The 21,686-nt window shown below is 39.1% G+C and overlaps 1 protein-coding gene across 8 annotated transcripts in view; it reads left to right on the forward strand.

Annotated features, from left to right (window-relative positions):
• LOC138837647 (helicase-like transcription factor) overlaps positions 1-21,627 on the forward strand; it is a 33,996-nt gene extending 12,369 nt beyond the window's left edge. The window contains exons 9-26 of one of the 8 annotated variants that reach the window (XM_070036587.1): positions 202-316; positions 1,509-1,599; positions 3,260-3,339; positions 3,429-3,473; positions 4,485-4,571; positions 5,369-5,466; positions 6,238-6,381; positions 7,212-7,350; positions 8,290-8,425; positions 9,440-9,619; positions 12,928-13,052; positions 13,934-14,124; positions 15,355-15,480; positions 15,908-16,020; positions 16,580-16,760; positions 18,150-18,230; positions 20,429-20,600; positions 21,419-21,627. In XM_070036587.1, coding sequence (XP_069892688.1) covers positions 202-316; positions 1,509-1,599; positions 3,260-3,339; positions 3,429-3,473; positions 4,485-4,571; positions 5,369-5,466; positions 6,238-6,381; positions 7,212-7,350; positions 8,290-8,425; positions 9,440-9,619; positions 12,928-13,052; positions 13,934-14,124; positions 15,355-15,480; positions 15,908-16,020; positions 16,580-16,760; positions 18,150-18,230; positions 20,429-20,581 — 2,085 coding nt within the window. In that variant the 3' untranslated portion in view covers positions 20,582-20,600; positions 21,419-21,627. The remainder of the gene's footprint in view (positions 1-201; positions 317-1,508; positions 1,600-3,259; positions 3,340-3,428; positions 3,474-4,484; positions 4,572-5,368; positions 5,467-6,237; positions 6,382-7,211; positions 7,351-8,289; positions 8,426-9,439; positions 9,620-12,927; positions 13,053-13,933; positions 14,125-15,354; positions 15,481-15,907; positions 16,021-16,579; positions 16,761-18,149; positions 18,231-20,428; positions 20,601-21,418) is intronic. The other 7 variants (XM_070036591.1, XM_070036590.1, XM_070036592.1 and 4 more) reach the window with 7 other exon arrangements.
• The last annotated feature ends 59 nt before the right edge of the window (positions 21,628-21,686 follow it).

The raw sequence follows: 21,686 nt of genomic DNA on the forward strand, positions 1-21,686 counted from the left end.
GCTTTGAGCTGTGATCCTCAGATGTCAGCCTCTGAAGTAGTTAGGATTATAGGTGCTGAGCCACTAGGGCTCAGTTAATTTGTACATTCTTGTTCATCTCTATTTAACCACCACTGTTTTAGAATTGGGAAGTGGTTTAAAAGTCTTTATTACCCAAACTAAGGCACTATAAATGTAGGATCTGTTTATGTTTATTTAAAGCTGATGAAGGAAATACTGCCTTTCACCCAGGAGCATAAAGACTGTACTGTGAACAGTGCCCCTGTGAAACTTGGAAGGGACCGTACCAGAGGAGAGGCAGATGGGCTGAGCAAAGGTGAGCTTTTATTTCTGAACATGACCTGATACCTAACTTCTGATTTCCTGACTTTAATAACAGGTTTTACTTCTGATTAGACAAGAATTTAGGGTCTCCTTTTCTAAAGAACCTCCTGAGCACTGGTAGTCAGGAAAGCTTTCATAAAGCAGGTGATTGAATTGGGTGATAGCTTACCAGTCAGAAAGCTGGAGAAGAACATTAGTGATCTGAGAAAGTAATTCCATCAAAGGAAAATTTAAGGTAAAAATGTTCTGGGATCTGTGTGTTTTATGGTATTTATAAAAATGCAGTGTGCATGGATAATAGCAGGTGAAGCTGGAGATAGGTTGGAGTTAAATTCTGAAGTCAGAGGAGAAATGAGATATCTGGACTTAACAGTTTTTGATCTTCATAAAATTAACTTCTGACGCTAAAGAAGAGCAAGACTGAAAATACTTGAGCAGGTAAAAAAATTAGAAATAACTATTATTTGGGGGTAGGAATCAGAAGTAGGCCATTTTAAGAGAGATTAGAATATGTGATTTTACTCTTATTTTTGTTTTGATAGTGGTAGGAAAGAAATCCCATGGGTTGGGAGATGATTTCTTGGAGTGAAGAAAATAGTGGGCCTGTATAAAAACTAGAGAATAGCTGGATGAGGGAGCTGTAGAAAGCAGACATGCTACAGAAGGAATACATAGATGATGGGGTAGAAACCATAGAAAACTTGGGGGCTTATTGGTGATATGTCTGATTTTTCTTGTAAAGTGAAATCTTGGCAAAATATCCAGTGTGTAGATTATTCTGGAGAATGATTAGAGAGCTGAATGGAGGGAGGGCTTAAAAGCGTGAAGTAAGCCAGGCACCAGTGGCTCACACCTGTAATCCTAGCTACTGAGGAGGCTAAAATCGAGGATCATGGTTCTAAGCCAGCCCTGGCAGGACAGGCTGTAAAACTCTTAATGCTAGTTAACCACCAGAAAGTTGGAAGTGGAACTGTGGCTCAACTGATAGAGTGCTAGCCTTGAGTGCAAAAGATCAGGGACAACACCCAGGCCCTGAGTTTAAGCCCAGGACGGGCACAAAACAACAAAAATAGGAGGGGTAAAATAGTCACAAAAACTAGAGGTCAGAAATGGAAAACCAAGGTTTTAAAAGGAGTACTTTTAGTTTATGGTAATTTGACAATTTTTTAAAAATTTTGCAATAGAAGGACCCAGATGTAGTGAAGCACCAAGTATTTCAAATATCAAGAAGAAAAAGCCTCCTATGTCAGAACCCTCCAGCTCCCGCCCCAAAAGGTAAACTGTTGTGATTTGATTATTTGAAATGTTTAAACTATTTTTTCATGTGTAAGAGAGATGATCACCATTTCTCAATTGCATAGTTACTTCATACTCATTACTTACTTCAAACGTTTTAGTTCAAAGTAATAGTTATTTATAAATGAAGCGAATTGTTAGTTTTTAATAATTACTCATCTTTCTACCACCACATCTTTTCCATTTGACCTAGTAACTAAGATCTAGCTACTGTATTTTGTTTTTCATTTTTGTTTGTTTCTGTTGAGTTTCCAAAGAGTCTTTTTTTTTTTTTTAAATCAGTCATGAGGCTTGAACTCTCAGCCCGGGCGCTGTCCCTGAGCTCTTCAGCCCAAGGCTACACTCAAGGCCACAGTGCCACTGCTGGTTTTCTGGTGGTTTATTAGAGATAAGAGTCTCACGGACTTTCCTGCCCTTGCTGGCTTTGAACCGGGATCCTCAGATCTCTGCCTCCTGAGTAGTGAGGATTATAGGCGTGAGCCACTGGCACCCGGCTTAGAAGACTCTTCTTTGTAGAACCTAGGGGATGAAAACTGGAGAATATTTATAGCATGGCTTGGCAGGGACATCTGTTGTTCCTGTTGCTCTTTTCAGTTCTGTGTCACTTTACTAGTAAGGGGAACATGACATAACATTATGGACAGTATTATACTAATACATAGCGAATGATCATCTAGGCAGAATGGGATAAACACTTCATTCCTCTCTGTTCTTACTTTTGATCTATTAACTTTACAAACTCTAAATACTAGCCTTTTGTTATATAGTCTACATTCAGTATCTACAGATAGATCTCACGCAGATCTGGTAGTAGTTATTCTACCAATAGTGATCTCAAAATGTAGTCTGGTTGATTGTTCTGTCATTTATACCCAATTGAACTGAGGAAAAAATTAGCAGCCATCAGTATTCCTCTTAGCTAAATCTCAAATCTAAACAAACCCAGTAACAGAACAGAATTAGGTAAACTGTATTAGATGCAAGGACATGTACAGACAGTAATAGAATACAGAGCAATAGCAGCAAACATAATTATATACAATTGTAGCAACATTAGTTGATATACTTACTGGGCTACAGACACTTGTTATAGGGATTTAAAAAAAAAAACATAACATTCTGTCCTATAAAGTAGATTCTATCTTTACTTTCTGTTTTCCAAGTGAGTAATACTAAGGCACTGGAATAATACTAGGTTACTTGGCTAAAGTCCCATAACAAATTAGTGTCAAAATGAAGAATTCAAATTTAGGTTAGTCAAACTTCAGAGTACATGGACATATTTGTGTTTCTTCATGAAATTTATGAAAACTTTCATTATGAAAGAATCATTTTGCTGTTGGCTGCTTATTATAAGTATTTTCTTTGATAACCAATTTTTATTCTAGTTTTATATAAATGTAATTGAACAGTTACATATTGAACTCAGCATTGAAATGAGTACAGTTGTACTGCACTTTATATATGTACCTGTCTGGTTATAAAAGCAGATGACTTTCATCTGTCAAAATCTTCCTCCTAGCAGTATTTCTCAGAAAGTAAATGGACAAGACAAAAAGCCTTTATATTGTATTTATTAAAGATGTTGCTGCTTCCTGTTTTATTTGGGATTGGTAAAAAAGTTCTTTGTATGTTTTAGAAGAAAAACTGTGGTTCAGTACATTGAAAGCAGTGATTCAGAGGAGGTTGAGACAAGTGACTTACCACAGAAAATGAAAGGTAACATGTAACAGGTTTGATTTGATAACGTCCTATTTGCTACTATTTCAGTCTGCCCATATTTATGTTTATTGTGGTTCTGATTTCAGGCAAACTGAAAAATGTACAGTCAGAGACTAGAAGTAGGGTAAAAGGTATGTGTATAATATGTTTTCTCAATATCCATAATGTATACTTACAAGATTATTGAAGTAAGACCATTGGTTTGCATCTTTCTGGCTTGGAAATTTTTTGTAATAGGTCTTAAGTTTAGATGCTGTTTACATTTGAACTCTTCATGGAACTTACCATATGTATTAAATTATTAATGAGACCACATTCAGTGCATAGTTAAATTAAAATCTCAAGATACTACTTAAGCCAACTTAAAATAACTTACAACTTAGGTTCAGTAGCACTTCATTATGTATTTATTGATTGACTTACTGTACTGGGGTTTGAGCTCAAGGCCTCACCTGGCTAGGCTAGCAGACGACAATTCTATTTACATCTCCCACAAAGTTGGGATGACAGATGCTTGCCATCTTACCCAGCTGTTGGTTCAGAAAGGGCCTTGCAAACTTTTCAAAAAATAGAGTTGGCCTCTAAAGTGATTCTCTTAGACTCTGCCTCGAGTAGCTACAGTTATAGGCACTATATTCTTATATATAGATAGTAATTAACAATGTTAGTTGGAGGTAACTTTTTGGTAGCATTCACATTCTTTATATATGTAAAAATAATCACTGAGTTTCTTTTTCCTGTAAAATGTGGTTCATTTTTTGTTTTAATTCAGATTGTATTGTATTCCAAGTTAATTAAATTGCACATTGAAAATAACTGATCACCACTGGTGAACTGGTTGGAAAATTTGGCAGCCCACTGTTAGGAGTCAAACATCTGTTCCCTTGAAAAAGTCTTCCAAAGCTGAGTTACTTAGCATGTGTCCTGTCTTACTCTTTCTTAGACAAAGATTGTCTGACAGTGGACACCTGTCTGAGCTAGAGAGATAGGCTTAGTTTCTGAGGTGGCAATTTTAGTTACCAAATATTTTTATTTAATATATAGTATTTTAAGTTCTTGAGTGTAGTGGTATAGCATTGTATTTCTTGTCCTTAGAATTAATTGAAAAATATCTTTAAGATGTCATCATTTGTTCTCTTCAGCAGGATCATCTAAGGTTAAAGAAGATGTAGCATTCACTTGTGCACTTACATCATCTACCCCGACAAAAAAGAAAATGTTAAAAAAGGGTCAGTAATTGGCTAGTGTTTTAGCTTTTGTTTTCTTTTCTATTTTCTTTGAGAAAGTTTTAAATTGTAAAAACTACAAAATCATAAGAAGCTTAAAAAATAATGAAAAGGGAAAAGTTCATCTTGATGCAGCTTCTTTCTATGCCTTATTCTACTGTATTTGCGTTACAAAAGGCTGGAACTGGAGGTGTGGCTCAAGTGGTAGAGCCTGACTGTGAGTGGAAAAGCTGAGTTGCAGTACCAAGGGGGAAAAATACTTTTTTTATGGTAAAATTTCCATACATCAAAAGGCACTATAAGTGCAACATTCTCCCTAACTCTTCCTCCCAGATGTCTATATGCATGTCATACTTCATTAGTTCTTCTTAGTACTTAGTGTTAGCTGACATTATCATATGCGAGTCTCCATGCTCCATGGGAATGTAGTCTAGGTAAACTATTTCAGCCGTATCCTGTTAGTCTAGAGTCCCATCTTGGTAGAATGGGTGATGTGACTACAGAAGTCATACATAGTAGGAAGTGAAGATCATTGGAGGCATCTTGAAGTTTACAGCATTAAGTATAGTACAGATTGAGAAAACTGCATATTAAGATACTATGATTTCCTCCTTGTGCTGTCTGCCAGTTAGTCCACTGGCTCTTCAGTAGACAATCACTGTCTAGATTTTTAGTTTTTAAATGCTTTCTGATTGTTATTTTCATGGAAGTACATTATCATCCCCTTATTGATTTTTGTCATATGTTTTCAGTGGAGGGACATCCAAGGTAAAATCTGTACCAATGCTTTATTCTTTTAGGAGGATCTGCAGTGGTGGGTTCAAAAAAGTCTGAGATTGAAGAGCGACCTCGAACAACTCTGATCATCTGCCCACTTTCTGTCTTAAGCAACTGGATTGTAAGTTCTCAGAGCCAGCCATTTTAAAATGCAATGGAATTAATACTTATCTTGCCTATACTAGGTTAACGTTCTATACTGTGTGCATGTGGGCATGTGTATATACTCACCCCCAGATGCACTGTTCTTTTCTGTAAACTCATTGATTTAGAATCTTTTAGGTGTTCTGTGCAAGGAGCCAACCTTGTCTGTTTTCTTCTCAGTTTGAACAGCTCTGTATCTCAAACACAAGAAACAAAGCAAGTAACTATACATTGGTAGGGCTAGGCAGAACTTAAATGTATTACTATGTACGTGTGTCACTTTACCAGGAACAAAGTAATGACTAGCATAGTTTACATTATAGGAAATTGATGTTATGCTGTTTTAGTAACTTGATTTCTGAGGCTATTGCCAGAACTGCACTTTTTTTTTCCTTTTTTACATTACTGATAATTTGAAATTGAGTGCTTTACATTTAAGCAATGCCCACAGCCCTCATTTAGTTTTTAGGATATAGTTTCACAGATTTGCTCAGGGCTGATATCAGACTGATCATTCTGTCTATGTGCCCCTCATAGCTGGGGGCACAGGTGTGTATCACTAAACTCTCCTTTCGGTGAGATGAGATGTCACTAAATTTTTGCCTATGCTGGCTTTGAACCACAATCCTCCACAACTAATATTACAGGCATGAATCTTTAGAGATGGCCTACATATCATTTTCTATTTGTGTATGAAACCTGGCACTTACCTGCTTCTTAATAAAAATATTTCTGATTTTCTTTTTAGGATCAATTTGGACAACATATAAAGTCAGAAGTGCACTTGAATTTTTATGTTTATTATGGGCCCGATCGTATTAGAGACCCAGCTTTGCTTTCAAAACAGGATATTGTTTTGACTACATACAACATTTTAACTCATGACTATGGAGTAAGTATACTGAGATTATTTTATAAGGGATTGAACCAAGGTTTCTCATTTACTAGACAAGAGCTCTCCACCTGTGCCATGCCCTCAGCTTTATCTAGATGAATTTAAAGGTTGGATTCAAGAGCCATGTTTCAGGTTTCTGAAGTATTCTAAAATTCATGCTTTGTGTTCTTTTTCTTTCTCAATATTTGAGATTATAGAGAATATATTTTAGACACTTGACAAAAGAGTTGTTTCTTCTCTGGAAACTAATTTGGATATGTTTCCATTTAGAATATTTCAAGCAAAAGTCTTAAATTTGACTGTCATTGGTATATGCAATATATAAATATATTTTCTGTTTTAGTAATCTGGAAATTCTTTTTGAAAATGAACTTTTTTTTTTTAAACTTTTCTTGTATCTGTAATCAAGAAGTCTCAGGACTGTCAGATTGTTTTTTCTGTATAATTCCAGTTATTTGGCTAAACCTTAAAAAATAACTCCTAATCGCAATTTCAGTTTTCTGGTAAGGACATTACTTTTTATCTAAAAGCAAGTAAGGTTGATACATGCAAGTAGTTGTTAGGACTGGCCACTTGGATAGCATCGCTGTGTTGCAGAATGAGGCAGAGTGGCTCTCTGTGTGGTGGGTTTGAAAACAAGCTCGCTATACCCCAGTGGTACTTCAGGTATTACATGTAGCACCTCAGTGCTGGTGAGTATTCCATCATTCACTGTTCGTATAGCTTAAGGCAGAGGCAGATATGAAGTAAGAATTGATACTGAGCAAATACATTAACTTCTGTTTACTCTGCTGTGCTTTTCAATTCATATGGAGCATTCTTTTCAGACCAAAGGTGACAGTCCGTTGCACAGCATAAGGTGGCTTAGGGTGATCTTGGATGAAGGACATGCCATACGAAATCCAAATGCTCAGCAGACAAAAGCTGTACTTGATCTAGAAGCAGAAAGAAGATGGGTATTGACAGGTAAGTAAGGCAGTGTATTATTTTGACTTTAATTTTTTAAATTATGTTTTTAAGTTGATGCATAAATATGACATATATTTATGGGTTAGTGTTATGTGATGTTCCAGTACCTGTTTCACTGTGTGATGTCCAGGTCAAGGCAAGTATATCTGTCTCCTCTATTATCTTTCTTGTGGTGAAAATATTCCAAATCCTTTCTTCTGGCTTAAAAAACAAACCTTGCCCTTGTGTGTGGCCATTCTGCCATGCTGTTGGGCCCCAGGAGGACCCGCTGACAGGTCTTCCTTGCCCACCCTCTTCACTATGGCCCCTAAGCGCTCCTAACTACTGTGGCACTCTTAATCTTCCACATGCTATGCTGGCTATACTCATTTACATCTCTAACCACAGAATGCAGGGTGTCATGTTCACATCTTTGCCAGCAGCTGTCTTTTAGATTTTGATAGCAGTCATTTCAACTGGAATGTTTTGATCTGCATTCCCTGGTACTGATGTTGAACATGTTCCCTTAGGGCCTGCTCACCTTCCTTTCTTTTGTTCTTTCTTTTTCTCCCTTTCATCTTTTCTTTCTCTCCTTTCCACTAATACAGGGACTTGAACTCAGGCTCAGATGCTTGAGCTCTTTGCTCAAGGCTAGTGCTGTACTTGAGCCACAGCTCTACTTAGGGCTTTTGGGTGGTGAATTGGAGATGAGTGCCAGAGACTTTCCTGCCTCGTCTGACTTCAAACCTTGATCCTTAGCTCTCAGCCTTCTGAGTAGCTTAGGTGACAGGTATGAATCACCAGTGCTGGCTAAGATGAACAGCTTAATTATTTCATTGCTCTGGTTAAAGTGATGTTACAAGGGCTGGGGGTGTAGCTCAGTGTTAGAGTAGTTGACCAGAGTAGGCAAGGCCCACCCTGGATTTGGAGCTATCATCCTTTCCTCTTACTTTTCAGGTACTCCTATCCAGAATTCTTTAAAGGACCTGTGGTCTCTTCTCTCCTTTTTAAAACTGAAGCCATTTCTTGATAGAGAATGGTGGCATAGAACAATTCAGCGTCCTGTAACAATGGGAGATGAAGGAGGACTTAGGTAAGTCATCTAGTGACAGTTGATCTTTTAGCTACAATCAGTGGCAGTCCTTACTATTTTGACTCTTTGCTCTCCAAAACGTATGTATGTTTCAGTGTGGACTCTCAGGGTCTGCTGACTTTTTATTTGGGGCAACAAAATAGTTCTATTTCCCCTGTTTTAGCAAACTGAAAGGAATGATAGAGCTTTATGGTCTTTGTTAACATTAACAGATTCAGCTGAGATAGGAAAAACTATTCTTTTTTTTTAAATTTTTTTTTGGGGGTCCAGTGTGGGGCCTGAACTCTGGGCCTGGGCACTGTCCCTCAGCTCTTCAACTCAAGGCTAGCACTCTACCACTTGAGCCACAGCGCCACTTCCGGCTTTTTATTTTCTGCTTATGTGGTGCTGAGGAATCGAACCCAGGGCCTCATGCATGCAAGACAAGCACTCTACCACTGAGCCACCTTCCCAGCCTAGGAAAAACTATTCTTTAATGAGCCAGTTGGAGTATAGAGTATTGGGTGTTGATAAGAAGGTTGAAGAATAAAAGGGTTCGTGATTAGAACAGAAAATGGAGGAAAAGCGTAAGTAAGGACCAAGTTGATAGAAAATTTCAGTGCAGGGGCTGGGAAGGTGGCTCAGTGGTAGAGCGCTTGCCTTGCATGCATGAGGCCCTAGGTTCGATTCCTCAGCACCACATAAGCAAAAAAGAAAAAAGCCGGAAGTGGCGCTGTGGCTCAAGTGGTAGAGTGCTAGCCTTGAGCTGAAGAGCTGAGGGACAGCGCCCAGACCCAGAGTTCAAGCCCCATGACTGGACCCAAAAAAAAAAAAAAAAAAGAAAATTTCAGTGCATTTGTTGCTATAATTTGTTATTCATAGCATATTTCTGTGATTATTAGTCTGGATAAAAGCCAAATAATGGATTTTTTAAAAATTTTACTGATGATATAAAACAATAATTTTTTCTATTCCTATTTGATCAACTTATATAGAAATATAAAGTTACATAATTACTTGTTTTATTTTGAATAGGCGTTTACAGTCCCTAATTAAAAATATCACACTTAGAAGAACAAAGACAAGCAAAATTAAAGGAAAGCCTGTTTTGGAACTCCCAGAACGTAAAGTATTTATTCAGCATATCACACTTTCAGATGAAGAGAGACAGATTTATCAGTCTGTGAAAAATGAAGGCAAAGCTACGATTGGAAGGTATGGAGAAAGTGTTAAAAATTTAACTTTTTTGTTTCCCATTAGCTAACTTGTATTTTTAGGTACACTAGCAATAAATATTCGAGTGTATTGAAAGATAAATATCTTCGTGGTTTATAATTCTGTAAGTAATTCTGTAAGTCTGGCAGAAATGTGAAGTTTACATAAAATCTGAAGACCTTGCTCACTTCTGCTTCTGACTTTGTGTCATGGGGCTAGCTGAAAACCATTGAGAAGACTGTATGCATGGAGAACACAACACCTCCATTTGTTAGAAAGTAGAACTGTAAAGTGCTGCAGCTGAGGGGAGTGTGCACATGTAAGAAAGGAGCTGCCTCGAGGCATGAAGAGTGTCGGGTTCAGAAGCCACACAAGGAATGGCCAGTGGAGACTCAAAAGGGCTGTTGTGTAATGTTGTAGTGCAGGAATGGGTGCATTTAGAGAACTTGGTCAGCAGGGCTTCCAGAACATGTGGCAAAGAGTGAACAAGAGTGGGTGAGATAGGTAAGAGGGGTTAGGACTTGGAGGAGGTAATTCCAGTGTAATCCAAAGCATAGTGAATGTGAATGTCCCTAGAGCGCGCGCGCGAGAGAGGCAGCCTGGGGGAAAGAGCAGAACTGCAAAAATAGGGAGTCTTCAAAACGGAAAAATGAGAGGTGAGGAAAGAACGGTCCAGCAGATTTCGAAGTTCCATGTTACAGTGGTAATTGAATTTGAGTACCTACCTAATGCAGGGCAGGAATATACACACAGCAGAAGAAAACTGCCTGCCATCAAGGAGTTTATCTTTTAAAAGGGAGAAAAAGGCAGTTACAAAACTATTACATTTTATGGAGAAAAGCAGAGAGTGGGGATAAGAGAATGCTAAAGTTCTCTTAATAGGGTATGCAGGGAGGACCTCATTGAGCGTGATGATGTAAGTGGGGCTGAGAGCAGTTCAGGTGGAGGGAACAGCAAGTGAAACCTGAGAGCTTCCTGTGAGCTTGATGGATGCCGCGAACTTGATCACTCACTGAGCAGGAGCGGAGGCAGTCCTGATGGCGGAGCTGCTGGGGTGGGTGACGATGGTATAATCAAGGACTTTGGCTTTACCTTTGATGAGGTAGACCTTGAAGGTTTTGAACCAGTGGGGTGGCATAATTTGATTTGTGTTTTAAGAGAATCATTGGCTAGGCCAGGCGCTGGTGGCTCATGCCTGTAATCCTAGCTACTCAGGAGGCTGAGATCTGAGGATCACAGTTCAAAGCCAGTCCGGGCAGGAAAGTCCGTGAGACTCTTATCTCCCATAAACAACTAGAAAACCAGAAGTGGTGCTGTGGCTCAAGCAGTAGAGCGCTCGCCTTGAGCTGAAGAGCTGAGGGACAGCGGACAGCACCCAAGCCCAGAGTTCAAGCCCCTCAACCAACAACAACAAAAAAATCATTGGCTGTTATATTTAGACTGTGTTAACGAGCACGTGCGTACATACATACATGCCAGTGTGTGTGCTTGGACTCAAGGCTTTGGCTTTTTCTTGCTCAAGGCTGGTGCTCTACCATTTGAGCTATACCTCTAGGTTCAGATGTTTGGTGGTTAATTGGAAGTAGGAGGTTCATGGATTTTTCTACCCTGACTGGCTTTAAATAGCAACCTTCATATCTCAGTGTCTTGAGTAGCTAGGATTGTATGTGTGAGCCATAAGACCCAGCTTTAGATACTTTTTTATTTTATTTTTTTCATTTTAGTACTGGGGATTAAATCCAAGGCATTATACTTGATAGGCAAGTACTTTGCCACTGATTACATTCCAGCCCTTAACAGTTCTAGTAAATTAATGGAATAACTACCTATGTTTCATAGAGTAAGAACGTGAGGTGTGGTGCCATCGGGTGACTTCTACTATGGTATTTAAGCCAGTAATTGGGTTTTGAACTTGAATGTTTACCCTCTATTTTGTTGCTTATTATGAATATTCAGAAATGTTTGTTGCCTCTGTTACTGAAGAGTTGAGGATTCATTTGTAATAATACATTAGCTGTTCTAAATGTGTTAGCGTTTTTAATATAATAGTCTTGTCAGATAAGTGCTTTACCATGTAATGGTTACAACTTGTGGAGGAAGCTCAAGAAAGCACCTTTAGCTGCCTTTCCAACGTTACATGGTTAAAATTGGCAGAATAAAATTTTTGTTCTCAACCATTAGGTCACCTTTCTTCTGTCACTTTAATTCTTCAAATTGCCCAGATCCATAATGCTCGCACCACTCATTCCCTCCATCAGAATCTATACCAACATTGTACCATTATATTTTGTACTGAATGGAGAATTTTTGTACTGTGTGGAGAAGCTTGATTCTCTCTCAAGTCCAGCCATTTCGGCCCAGGACCTCTTTGTTGGCTCTTCCTGGAGCACATGGCACCATTTATGACTCTGGATTCCAGCCTTTATTTCCCTTTCTTGAAAAGTATACTGTTAATTTTGGTTGTGTGTGTGTGTGTGTGTGTGTGTGTGTGTGTGTGTGTGTGTGTGTGTGTGTGTGTGTGTGTGTGTGTGTGTGTGTGTGTGTGTGTGTGTGTGTGTGTGTGTGTCTTGTGTCTATTAGAGATCTTTGGTCACTTAGGTATAGTTCTTTTTGCATTCCTCTGTATGGCTGCTTAGTTTTGGTTTCCTAGTGCTGTTTTCTCTTTTTAGCAGTGCCTGGTCTTTTTGTACTGCTTCCATGGCTTTCCTGTGGTTTCTGTGCTGAATTTACTCAATATTGGAATCTCTTGAGTTCTTTCTGGATTAGCTGTTTGTTAGATGCATATGAAAATCATAGTTGTGTTCCAGAGCAGCAGGGAATGCCAGTTTACTTACGGTGTAGGATATTCTGTGAGTTCTTATAGGCTGTGTTGCTGTTGATAGATAGAGCAGCAGTAGAAGAATTACAGGGCCTTAATGTGAAGCGCTGTGCCCACAGCCTTGTCCCAAAGCCACGCTGCACCTAGGCTTCCTCCCTCAGCTTCTCTCCCCTGTCCAGGGGTGCAAGTCACCAGGTGTGTGCCCACTTTGCACGTGGCATGTGTTGCTTATTCCCTTTAGTGTGTGCTGTCTGTTGTGAAGAACTGAGATCTGGAAATGGTTTGAGATCTACAGTAGTAGAGGGAGTTACAATCATACCTCCGTCTCATTTACTATGCTTTATTGTTACAGATATGACTTTCCTTAAAAGCTAAGAGTTTTTCATTTTCCTTAAAAGATAGGAGTTGCTAGGTTTTTCCTTCTTGTTTTGGAGTGGTTTCCAGCAGGGTGGTCTGGAAGATTTCATAATACTTGACCATTTACCTCTAGGTATTTCAACGAAGGGACCGTCTTGGCGCACTATGCGGATGTCCTGGGTCTTTTGCTCAGACTGCGGCAGATTTGCTGTCACACTCACCTTCTTACGAATGCAGGGTCTGCCAGTGGCCCCTCAGGTAAGGAGAGACATTTCTTTATGCCATCTGAATCTGATTGTTTTGTCAGATGGACTTTTTTTTTCAGGAAAGGACTCAACTTGGGACTATACCCAAGAGTTTTTTCCTTGTTGGTACTGGAGTTGGTTTATATTCTTTTAGGCGGCCACTCCATCTACCACTGCGTCAGCCTTGGCCTGTGCTCCACCTGTTTTAGGCTTGGCCAGGCGTCCCGCCCCCCCCCCCCCCCCCCCCCCGCAGTCCATTGGGACAGTCTCTTGGACTTTTCCACGGGGGCTGGCCTCGAATCCTCCCAATTGCAGCCTCCCGCATGGCTAGAATGACAGGAGTGTGCCACTGCATGCAAAAGCTTAGAGAAGAGGGGTTCTGCTCTTTTCTGCTCAGTTGGCTTCTGGCTTCCATCCTCTTGTTCTCAGCCTTATGAGAAGTTTGGATTTGGATTATAGGCACGAGCCACTGTACCTGGCATCCCAAGTCTCTTTTTAGCCACTAAGGCAGCCTTGAAGTCTTTTCAGAATCTCCAGGGATAGATCCCGTACATGAAAAGTCAGATTGCATCCACCTTTCATTCTTTTACAATATGAGCAGACATTAATAATGCCTTTGCGTGAAAGCGGCTGTTATGTGAAGAGGCTTTTATTCTGTCATCTGAATTTTTCTTTTTCTAAGTAGTTTTACAAAGGGGTTTCAATGCAACATTTCAGGTTGGGAGTACAATGCATCTTGATCAATGGCACCCTTTAACTCACTCCCGATGCCAGAAAAAATGAGACTTCTTATGTTGGCAAGCAAAACATTCCCATATATATATATATATATATGGATGGTAGGTGAACTTGTGTAGCCATGTTATAAATCTTGCTCTGAAATTAATTTTTCAGCCTTTTCTCTAGGGAATGATACACCTGAAGAATTGAGAAAGAAGTTAATAAGGAAGATGAAATTAATTCTGAGCTCAGGTTCAGATGAAGAATGTGCAATTTGCTTGGATTCCTTAACAGTTCCTGTGATAACACACTGTGCACACGTGTTCTGTAAGCCTTGTATTTGCCAAGTCATTCAGAACGAGCAGGTTGGTGTCTGGCTCAGTACAGATCCAGTTTCACGGAGTGGCAAACCTCTAGTGGAAAGGAAAACTCAAGTCCGTGATAGCACAAGGAATTTTGCATTTGAATTTAATACTGCACCTTTTATGGTTTATTATTTCACTGTTGCAGTAGGTAATGCATTTTTCATAACATAACAGAAATGGGCATCTTTTGTAGGCACTGTATTTTACGATTGGTTAATCCTAGTTCTACTAACCTCAGGTTATTGCTGTTAGTAAGTATATCAATAATGTGAGACAGGAGTGGTTGCAATGTCCTACTCAGTGTATTTTAAAAAAAATAAATCTTAATAATAAATACTAATTCAGTCCAACATGTCTAAAATAAGTGGGTATTAACATACATGCTTTTTCTTTTTAAACTAAATCTTCAAATTCTGATGAATTGTAATTCTGTCATCTTGATAAAGTGAAGTGTGGCTCAGCCACACGTGGCTATGTCCTGTTGCATTGGATAAAGTAGGTCTAGATCTTTTGTATGGTAAATTTTCAAGTAAATAATAATTTATAAGCAGTCTGAACTAGTGTGTTTTTTTTTTTTTTAACATTTTAAACATAATATAGAAAAATAACGTAGAACAAACTACATTTGTTCAGCTTGATTGTGAAACTCTTCCCAAAAGGTCATCCCACTGTACTGAGATTCTGATGTTTTACTTTTTTTGTGATGGTATTGGATACTTATTTAAATAAGATATAATTTTATTTTACTGGAGGTCTTAGGACAAGTGACTACATCTTGTAACTATTCTTAGTAAACTAGATCATGCTTTTAATGGACTTAATAGGATGTAGCCAATATGGATAGCTTGATAAGCTGTTACAAGCTTTATAAATGATTAGCTTCATAAACCATTAAAACATTTTATTTGGTTTTTCTTCTGAAAAACAGTTGTACATAGCTTGCTATGTTTCCACTTAGGTTCAAGAAATGACTACTTTTGACTTCTTAGTGGCAGTGACAGAATACTTAGTATTTCAGGCTGTCAAGCTAGTCAAGGGTGTGTACTTTGCTTCCTCTATACACATGCCTTTACTACATTGGAGCACTTGAGAGTCCCAACATACAGGTCCATCTGAATGGAACACCTTAGTAAAATGACAGCCATGTGGTATAGATAATACATTGAAAGATACGGGGCCATTTATATTTTGATCCTGAAAACTGTGGCTCATATTTTGTTCCTTCTTCAGCCGCATGCAAAGTGCCCATTATGCAGACATGACATACATGGGGACAATCTATTAGAATGCCCTCCTGAAGAATTGGCATGTGACAGTGAGAGAAAGTCCAACACGGAATGGACATCTAGTTCTAAGGTAAAGTTCTCACCTGCAGATACTGGAGTACTTGCTTTATTTTTATGTAAGGACATACATACCATGTGACAAAATAGTACTTAGCTACTGAGTTTTCATTTATTTCGGGTAATGAGTTAGAAAGGAAAGAGAAGTGGGTTCATTACTATAGTATTCTTTCAGTCTTAGGTTTTTAATTTATCATTAAAAACCTAAGGAGTCTTTAATTTTTGCCTTTAGGGAAGGGACATGTCTGAAACTTCAGAAATTTGGCTCACATCAGTGGACAATATATGCATGTGACAACATTATACTAAATCCCATTAAGATGCACAAGAAGTATATATCAATGAATTTTTTTTAGATATTTAGAAATTTTAGAGATAATTGCCAGTTGAAACAGAATCTAATGGGCATCTTAATTTTTTTTTTTTTTTTTTTTTTACAGATTAATGCTCTAATGCATGCTTTGATTGAGTTAAGAACAAAGAATCCCAACATTAAAAGTTTGGTTGTTTCTCAGTTTACTACATTCCTGTCTTTAATAGAAACACCACTAAAGTAAGTTACAGTTTTTTTCAACTTGACTTTATATGTGTATGTTATTTTGATAGCAAAAAAAGACCTAATATTTTAGTAGTTCTAGTTATATCATCTAGCTAAAGAATGATATTCAGAGTTACCATAGCATATTTCCTGGTAACAAGATTTAAAATAATGGGTCCTGAATTAATTAGAAAAAAACTGACTGCAATACTAGAAAAATTAGTATATGTTCAATAAAACATTGGTTAAAATTATTGAAGTTCCAGATGAATGCAGGGATCAAATTAAGATTTGTTACTGTTTAACTTCTCTTTTTTAAAGGTGTACTAAGGACTGGGAAAGTGGCTCAGTGGTAGAGTGCTTGGCTTGCATGCATGAGGGCCTGGGTTCGAGTCCTCAGCACCACATAAGCAGAAAAAGCCAGAAGTGGCGCTGTGGCTCAAGTGGTAGAGCACTTGCCTTGAGCTGAAGAGAGCTGAGGGACATCACCCACGCCCAGAGTTCAGGCCCAGACTGGCAAAAAATAAAATAAAATAAAGTTGTAGTAAATGTTACTTGTCTCTTTCACCGTTAGAGCCTCAGGATTTGTGTTTACACGTTTGGATGGTTCCATGGCCCAAAAGAAAAGAGTTGAATCAATTCAGTGTTTTCAAAACACAGAAGAAGGCTCTCCAACTGTAATGCTGCTGTCCTTAAAAGCGGGTGGAGTTGGTTTGAATCTTTGTGCAGCTTCTCGAGTGTTTTTAATGGATCCAGTGAGTAGTTTTTTGTTATTCCTTCAAAAAATCTTAATCTGCATATTGTGTATATATATATATATATATATATATATATATATATATATATATATATATATATTAGTTGAAATTCTTACAATATCCTTGAGGAGAGGAAGCGGTGCTGTGGCTCAAGCGGTAGAGCGCTAGCCTTGAACTGAATAGCACAAGGACAGAGCCCAAGCCCAGAGTTCAAGCCCCACGACCGACAAAAAAAAAAGTAAACCAGAGAAAACATTATTATACCTATTTTAGCAGAGGAAACTGAAATAATACAAAAAACTAGTCTGATTCTGTGTGTGTGTGTGTGTGTGTGTGTGTGTGTGTCTGTCTGTCTGTCTGTCTGTCTGTCTGTCTGTCTGTCTCTGTCTGTCTGCTGGTACAGGGGCTTGAATTCATGGCTTTGCCCTTGGCTAGGCTTTCTTGGTCATGGCTGGCACTCTACCTCTTGAGCCATGCTTCTAATCTGGTATTTTGCTTGCTAATTGGTAATGGGATCTTGCAGATTTTTCTGCTTAGGCTGGCTTTGCACCTCATCTCCAGGTCTCAGACTCCTGAGTAGCCAGGATTACAGGTGTGAGCCACTGTGCCTGGTGTATTGTTTTAATGTGCTGGTAAGCTGTGCTTGTTGCTTCTCTCCTGAGTATGGAGCAGATGAGTGTTGGGTGGAACACTGATACATTGGGAGTCAGGCAGTGAATAAAGCGGCTCATATCCGGGTGCTGGTTGTCTGAGCTCTAGGGTGCCTCAGAAGTAGGTTGAATGCATCTTTAAGCCCCTATCCCCATAAGAAAGTACGGGTATTTGGATGGACTCAAGTCCTGAATATTGTAAACATGCTTCATAGGAGATTTTGGTGCTGATGGTCCAGGTTCAGAATTTGACAAATAAATAACATGAACGGAATGTTCTCAGCAACCTTTTTGCAGTCATTACGACTGTACAATACTGGTTTTAGAAAGGGTCCAGAATTTACCGTGAGCAATACTCAAGACCTTGCCATCTGAAGCTGTATCTGCAGGGATCCAGGCTTTTTTGAGTCTACGATGGGATTTGGACTGTCGGAATCCAAATTAACTTTTAATTTCTGGTTTGAGCTGGGTTCACTATGTAGTGGAGAGCTGTGCCATTTTTGTTGCATTAGGGGTGCTGAACAGTGAAGTCTCTTGTTGTAAGCATCATGGCTGAGCCTCCCAACCAGCGCTGGGGGCTGAGGGACAGGGCACAGGAGGCAGCCTGCCTGCCACCCTGCCTGAAGGGGGGGCTTTTGTCGCCCCAGTGTCTGAGGAGGAGTGGATGGTGCTGAGGTAAGTGTGGGTGCTGTGCCAGCCTTACACAGCACTGACAAGCCCCTTGTGCTCTCCTTAGGCCTGGAACCCTGCTGCGGAAGACCAGTGCTTTGACAGATGCCACAGGCTGGGCCAGAAGCAAGAGGTCATCATCACAAAAGTGAGTGTTGACGCCAAGTGGGCCTGTCTGCGAGCGGTGCCTGCACACCTTGTGATGAGTGCAGCAGAGGCAGAGAAAGACGCGAGGCCCTCCTTTCCCTTCTCCCTGCGTAGCTTAAAATAGGCTGCTCAGGCCTGTCCTCTGTAGACACACACATTCCTATGCCTGCATCTCCACTTACACAGGGGGGCTTAAAGATAAGTGGGGCTATAGAAAGATGTAAAGTGAAAGCATATAAAGGTAAGTGGGGTTATTTATTGTTTTACAACATTTTCACTAAACAAATGTTGCTCACTGTTAATATGTAGATTCACATATTTTTTGTGGTAAAATATTCGTTAGACAGTAGATGGTTTTAACTATTCTTTCCAGTATACTCTTCACTCACAGTAAGTACACTCACACCACTACACAGCTGTTCTGTTGCATCCTGCAGAAACTGTTTCACTTAAGTAACAACTCTCTTCACATCACTCTGCTCTGTCTCAGGTGGACCCCTCTACACGCCCATTCTTCTTGGCACCTATGTATGTTTTACATTATAATTCATTTCACCATTCCAGCATTTGCTAGTAAAGAGACTTGCACAGTGAGCATTCCTATACATATGTCTTTGTGGATATACACGGGTATTTCTTCAGGAAAGATTGAAAAAACTAGAAATCTGGATTTAGAGTTTTTGTTAGATAATTGTCAAGTTGCTTTCAAAATCATCTTTTTGGGGGTTTAGCTTAAGGGCAGAGTGTCTCCCTCGTATGCCAGGGTCCTAGGTTTGAGCCGCAGCACTATTCTAAAGAAAACTGCAAGTAAACGTATTAAACCAAGCCCAGACCAAGTAGGCTTAGGATGGGTGAGGCTGATGTAGACTTGGCTTATGTGAGCATCATGTGCTAGTTAACTTTCACTCACCTAGTACCATGAACAGAGGTCATACCTGTTCATACTTGGTTTGTTAGTTATTTATGTACATCTTCCTGGTTTTCCGTTGGAGTACAAACACACTTTTATGCTGTAATGTGCTTTATACATTGGTTACTTTCAAATAGTATGTATGTTCAAAATAGTTTATCCTAGACTCAAAAACTTAAAATTTTTAAAGTTTCTAATCTGTCACATATACATACACATGTATGTATATATGGGGGGGGGGGAGAGAATGTGTGTGTGTTTGCAAGTAGTGGGGCTTGAACTCAGGGTCTCATGCTATTACTTAGATTTTTCTGCCCAAGGGTGGTGCTCTACCTACTTGAACTACACCTTCACTTCTGGTTTTTTCCTAGTTAATGGGAGATGTGTCTTGGATTTGTCTTCCTGGCCTGACTTTGAAACTAAATCCTCACATCTCAGCCACATCCCAGTGTTAGAATTTTTTTTTAAATAAGGTATTTTTAAAAATCAGATTTAAACACTGAATTTTATAAAACATTTCATACACACCTCCTGAGGTCATATGATGAGTCATTCTACCCCCCGCCCCCATTTATTGTTATAGTGTCCTGGATAAAAAACTCATTACTTGATTTTTGGAAATTCATTTGTAATTTTGTAAAAGCCGGGCACTGGTGGCTCACGCCTGTAATCCTAGCTACTCAGGAGGCTGAGATCTGAGGATCGAGGTTCAAAACCAGCCTGGTCCGTGAGACTCTTTATCTCCAATGAACCACTTGAAAACTGGAAGTGGCGCTGTGGCTCAAGCTGTAGAGGGCTCGCCTTGAGCTGAAGAGCACAGGGACAGCGCCCAGGCCCAGAGTTCAAGCCCCAGGACTGGGGAAAGAAAAAAAGACACCTTTATAGCGTGTGTGTGCTGTCCTGGGTGATGGGCTCTCAGAGTAACTTTGGAGTATGAGTACCTTCCTTTTCTGCACACAGAAGTCCTAGTGGGGTAGAAGAAGGCAAAGGTCGGTGCAGCACAACCATGTTCTGATATTCTCACTGGACACAGAAAAATGGCTAACAGGTTTTCTTACAACTTACTCCAGTGTCTGCCAGCATTGCATTGTCAATAGGCTTTGAAGTTTATTTTTTCTGTTTTTAATAGATATTGTTGCTAGCATATTTGCTTTGATGCTTCTCAGTAATAGTTCATGTAGTGTCCTTTGTAGGGCTTTTAAAAAATGCTACAGATTTCAGATGCTGTTACCTTAAGTATCTTAAGTACTTAACTGCCTTCTCTTTTCTCCCCTTTTTTCTTTGGAAAGTTCATTGTGAAGGATTCTGTTGAAGAAAATATGCTGAAAATACAAAACACAAAACGAGAACTTGCAGCTGGAGCTTTTGGGACAAAGAAAACAAATGCTAACGAAACGAAACAAGCTAAAATTAACGAAATCAGAACTTTAATTGATTTATAATTTGTGGGATTTTTGTAAGGTCAGTTTGATCAGATACATAAGTTTTGGAAATAAAAATAGATTTAGGAGATCTAGAGAGTAAGTCTTCTAAAAGAGGCATATTGCTTCACTTTAGTAAATAGTCATTTCTGACATGTAATCTATATATAAACCTATTTTTAATGACACTTCAAATAGCAATAAGTTCTGTTCTATACTATGGCCTAAAACAATTTTTGAGGAAAAAGATTACATTTGTTATTCCGCTTTTCATAGTAACTGCTGAGTATTTTCATATATCTTCCAAGTACTCGGCTTTTTCATATTCCAATAAGGCTGACGCTTTTATACTCTTGACCAATAAAGATTTGTTTTCTGTGTTGGACATGTCTGGTTCTTCACCAGAGCCTGATTTGTGATGTACTGGCTCACAGTCCATGTAAATCCAAACACATGCAGACCACCAGAGACACTGAATTCACTGGGCTTTCAGAAGCCTAATATGCATTCCAAAACCAAACCTTAACTGACAGACCAAAGTCCAGGCTAGCAATTTTTTTGCACTTTTTAAAAAATAGCTTCATTGATAGTTTACGTGTAGTATGCAATATTATGTTTATGAAAAATGAGGGACTGTGTTACAGCTCTGTTGGCTCCATTTAGTCAGGTAGTTTTATAGTCATTGCATAACCGTAATTGACATTCACAGAGTGTAAACACAGTCTGGGGTGAGAGGGGACCAGTTTTCCCCATCTTTATTTGAATGTTTAAGTTATGGAGTTTAGATAGAGATTTCTATGAGTAGATGCTTTATTTGTGCAGCTTTTTTGGAAGTAACCGTACATTCTTATAATTCAGAAGACTACTGTTTGTGCAAGGCGGGATGTCTGGACGGAAGTTGAGCTGGATGCCCTCCCCAAGTCCTTTCGCCTCCTAAAGACCTCTGAGTGGAAACATTGCTTTGTGTGTTTAGAGCCAATTTAATTTGGAGCTTCAGTAACTCATCCTCACCATTTTCTTACTTTGTTGTTGTTGTTGTTAATAAGCAAACAGTATTTGCCACAGAACTCAAGATGACTCTGAGTCATTATTTAAAATAATTAGAAATTTAGCAATCAAGTTAGGT

The sequence above is a fragment of the Dipodomys merriami genome, unplaced genomic scaffold, assembly GCF_024711535.1.
Source record: "Dipodomys merriami isolate MVZ:Mamm:240054 unplaced genomic scaffold, mDipMer1.0.p SCAF_273, whole genome shotgun sequence".
In the NCBI taxonomy this organism is placed as follows: domain Eukaryota; kingdom Metazoa; phylum Chordata; class Mammalia; order Rodentia; family Heteromyidae; genus Dipodomys; species Dipodomys merriami.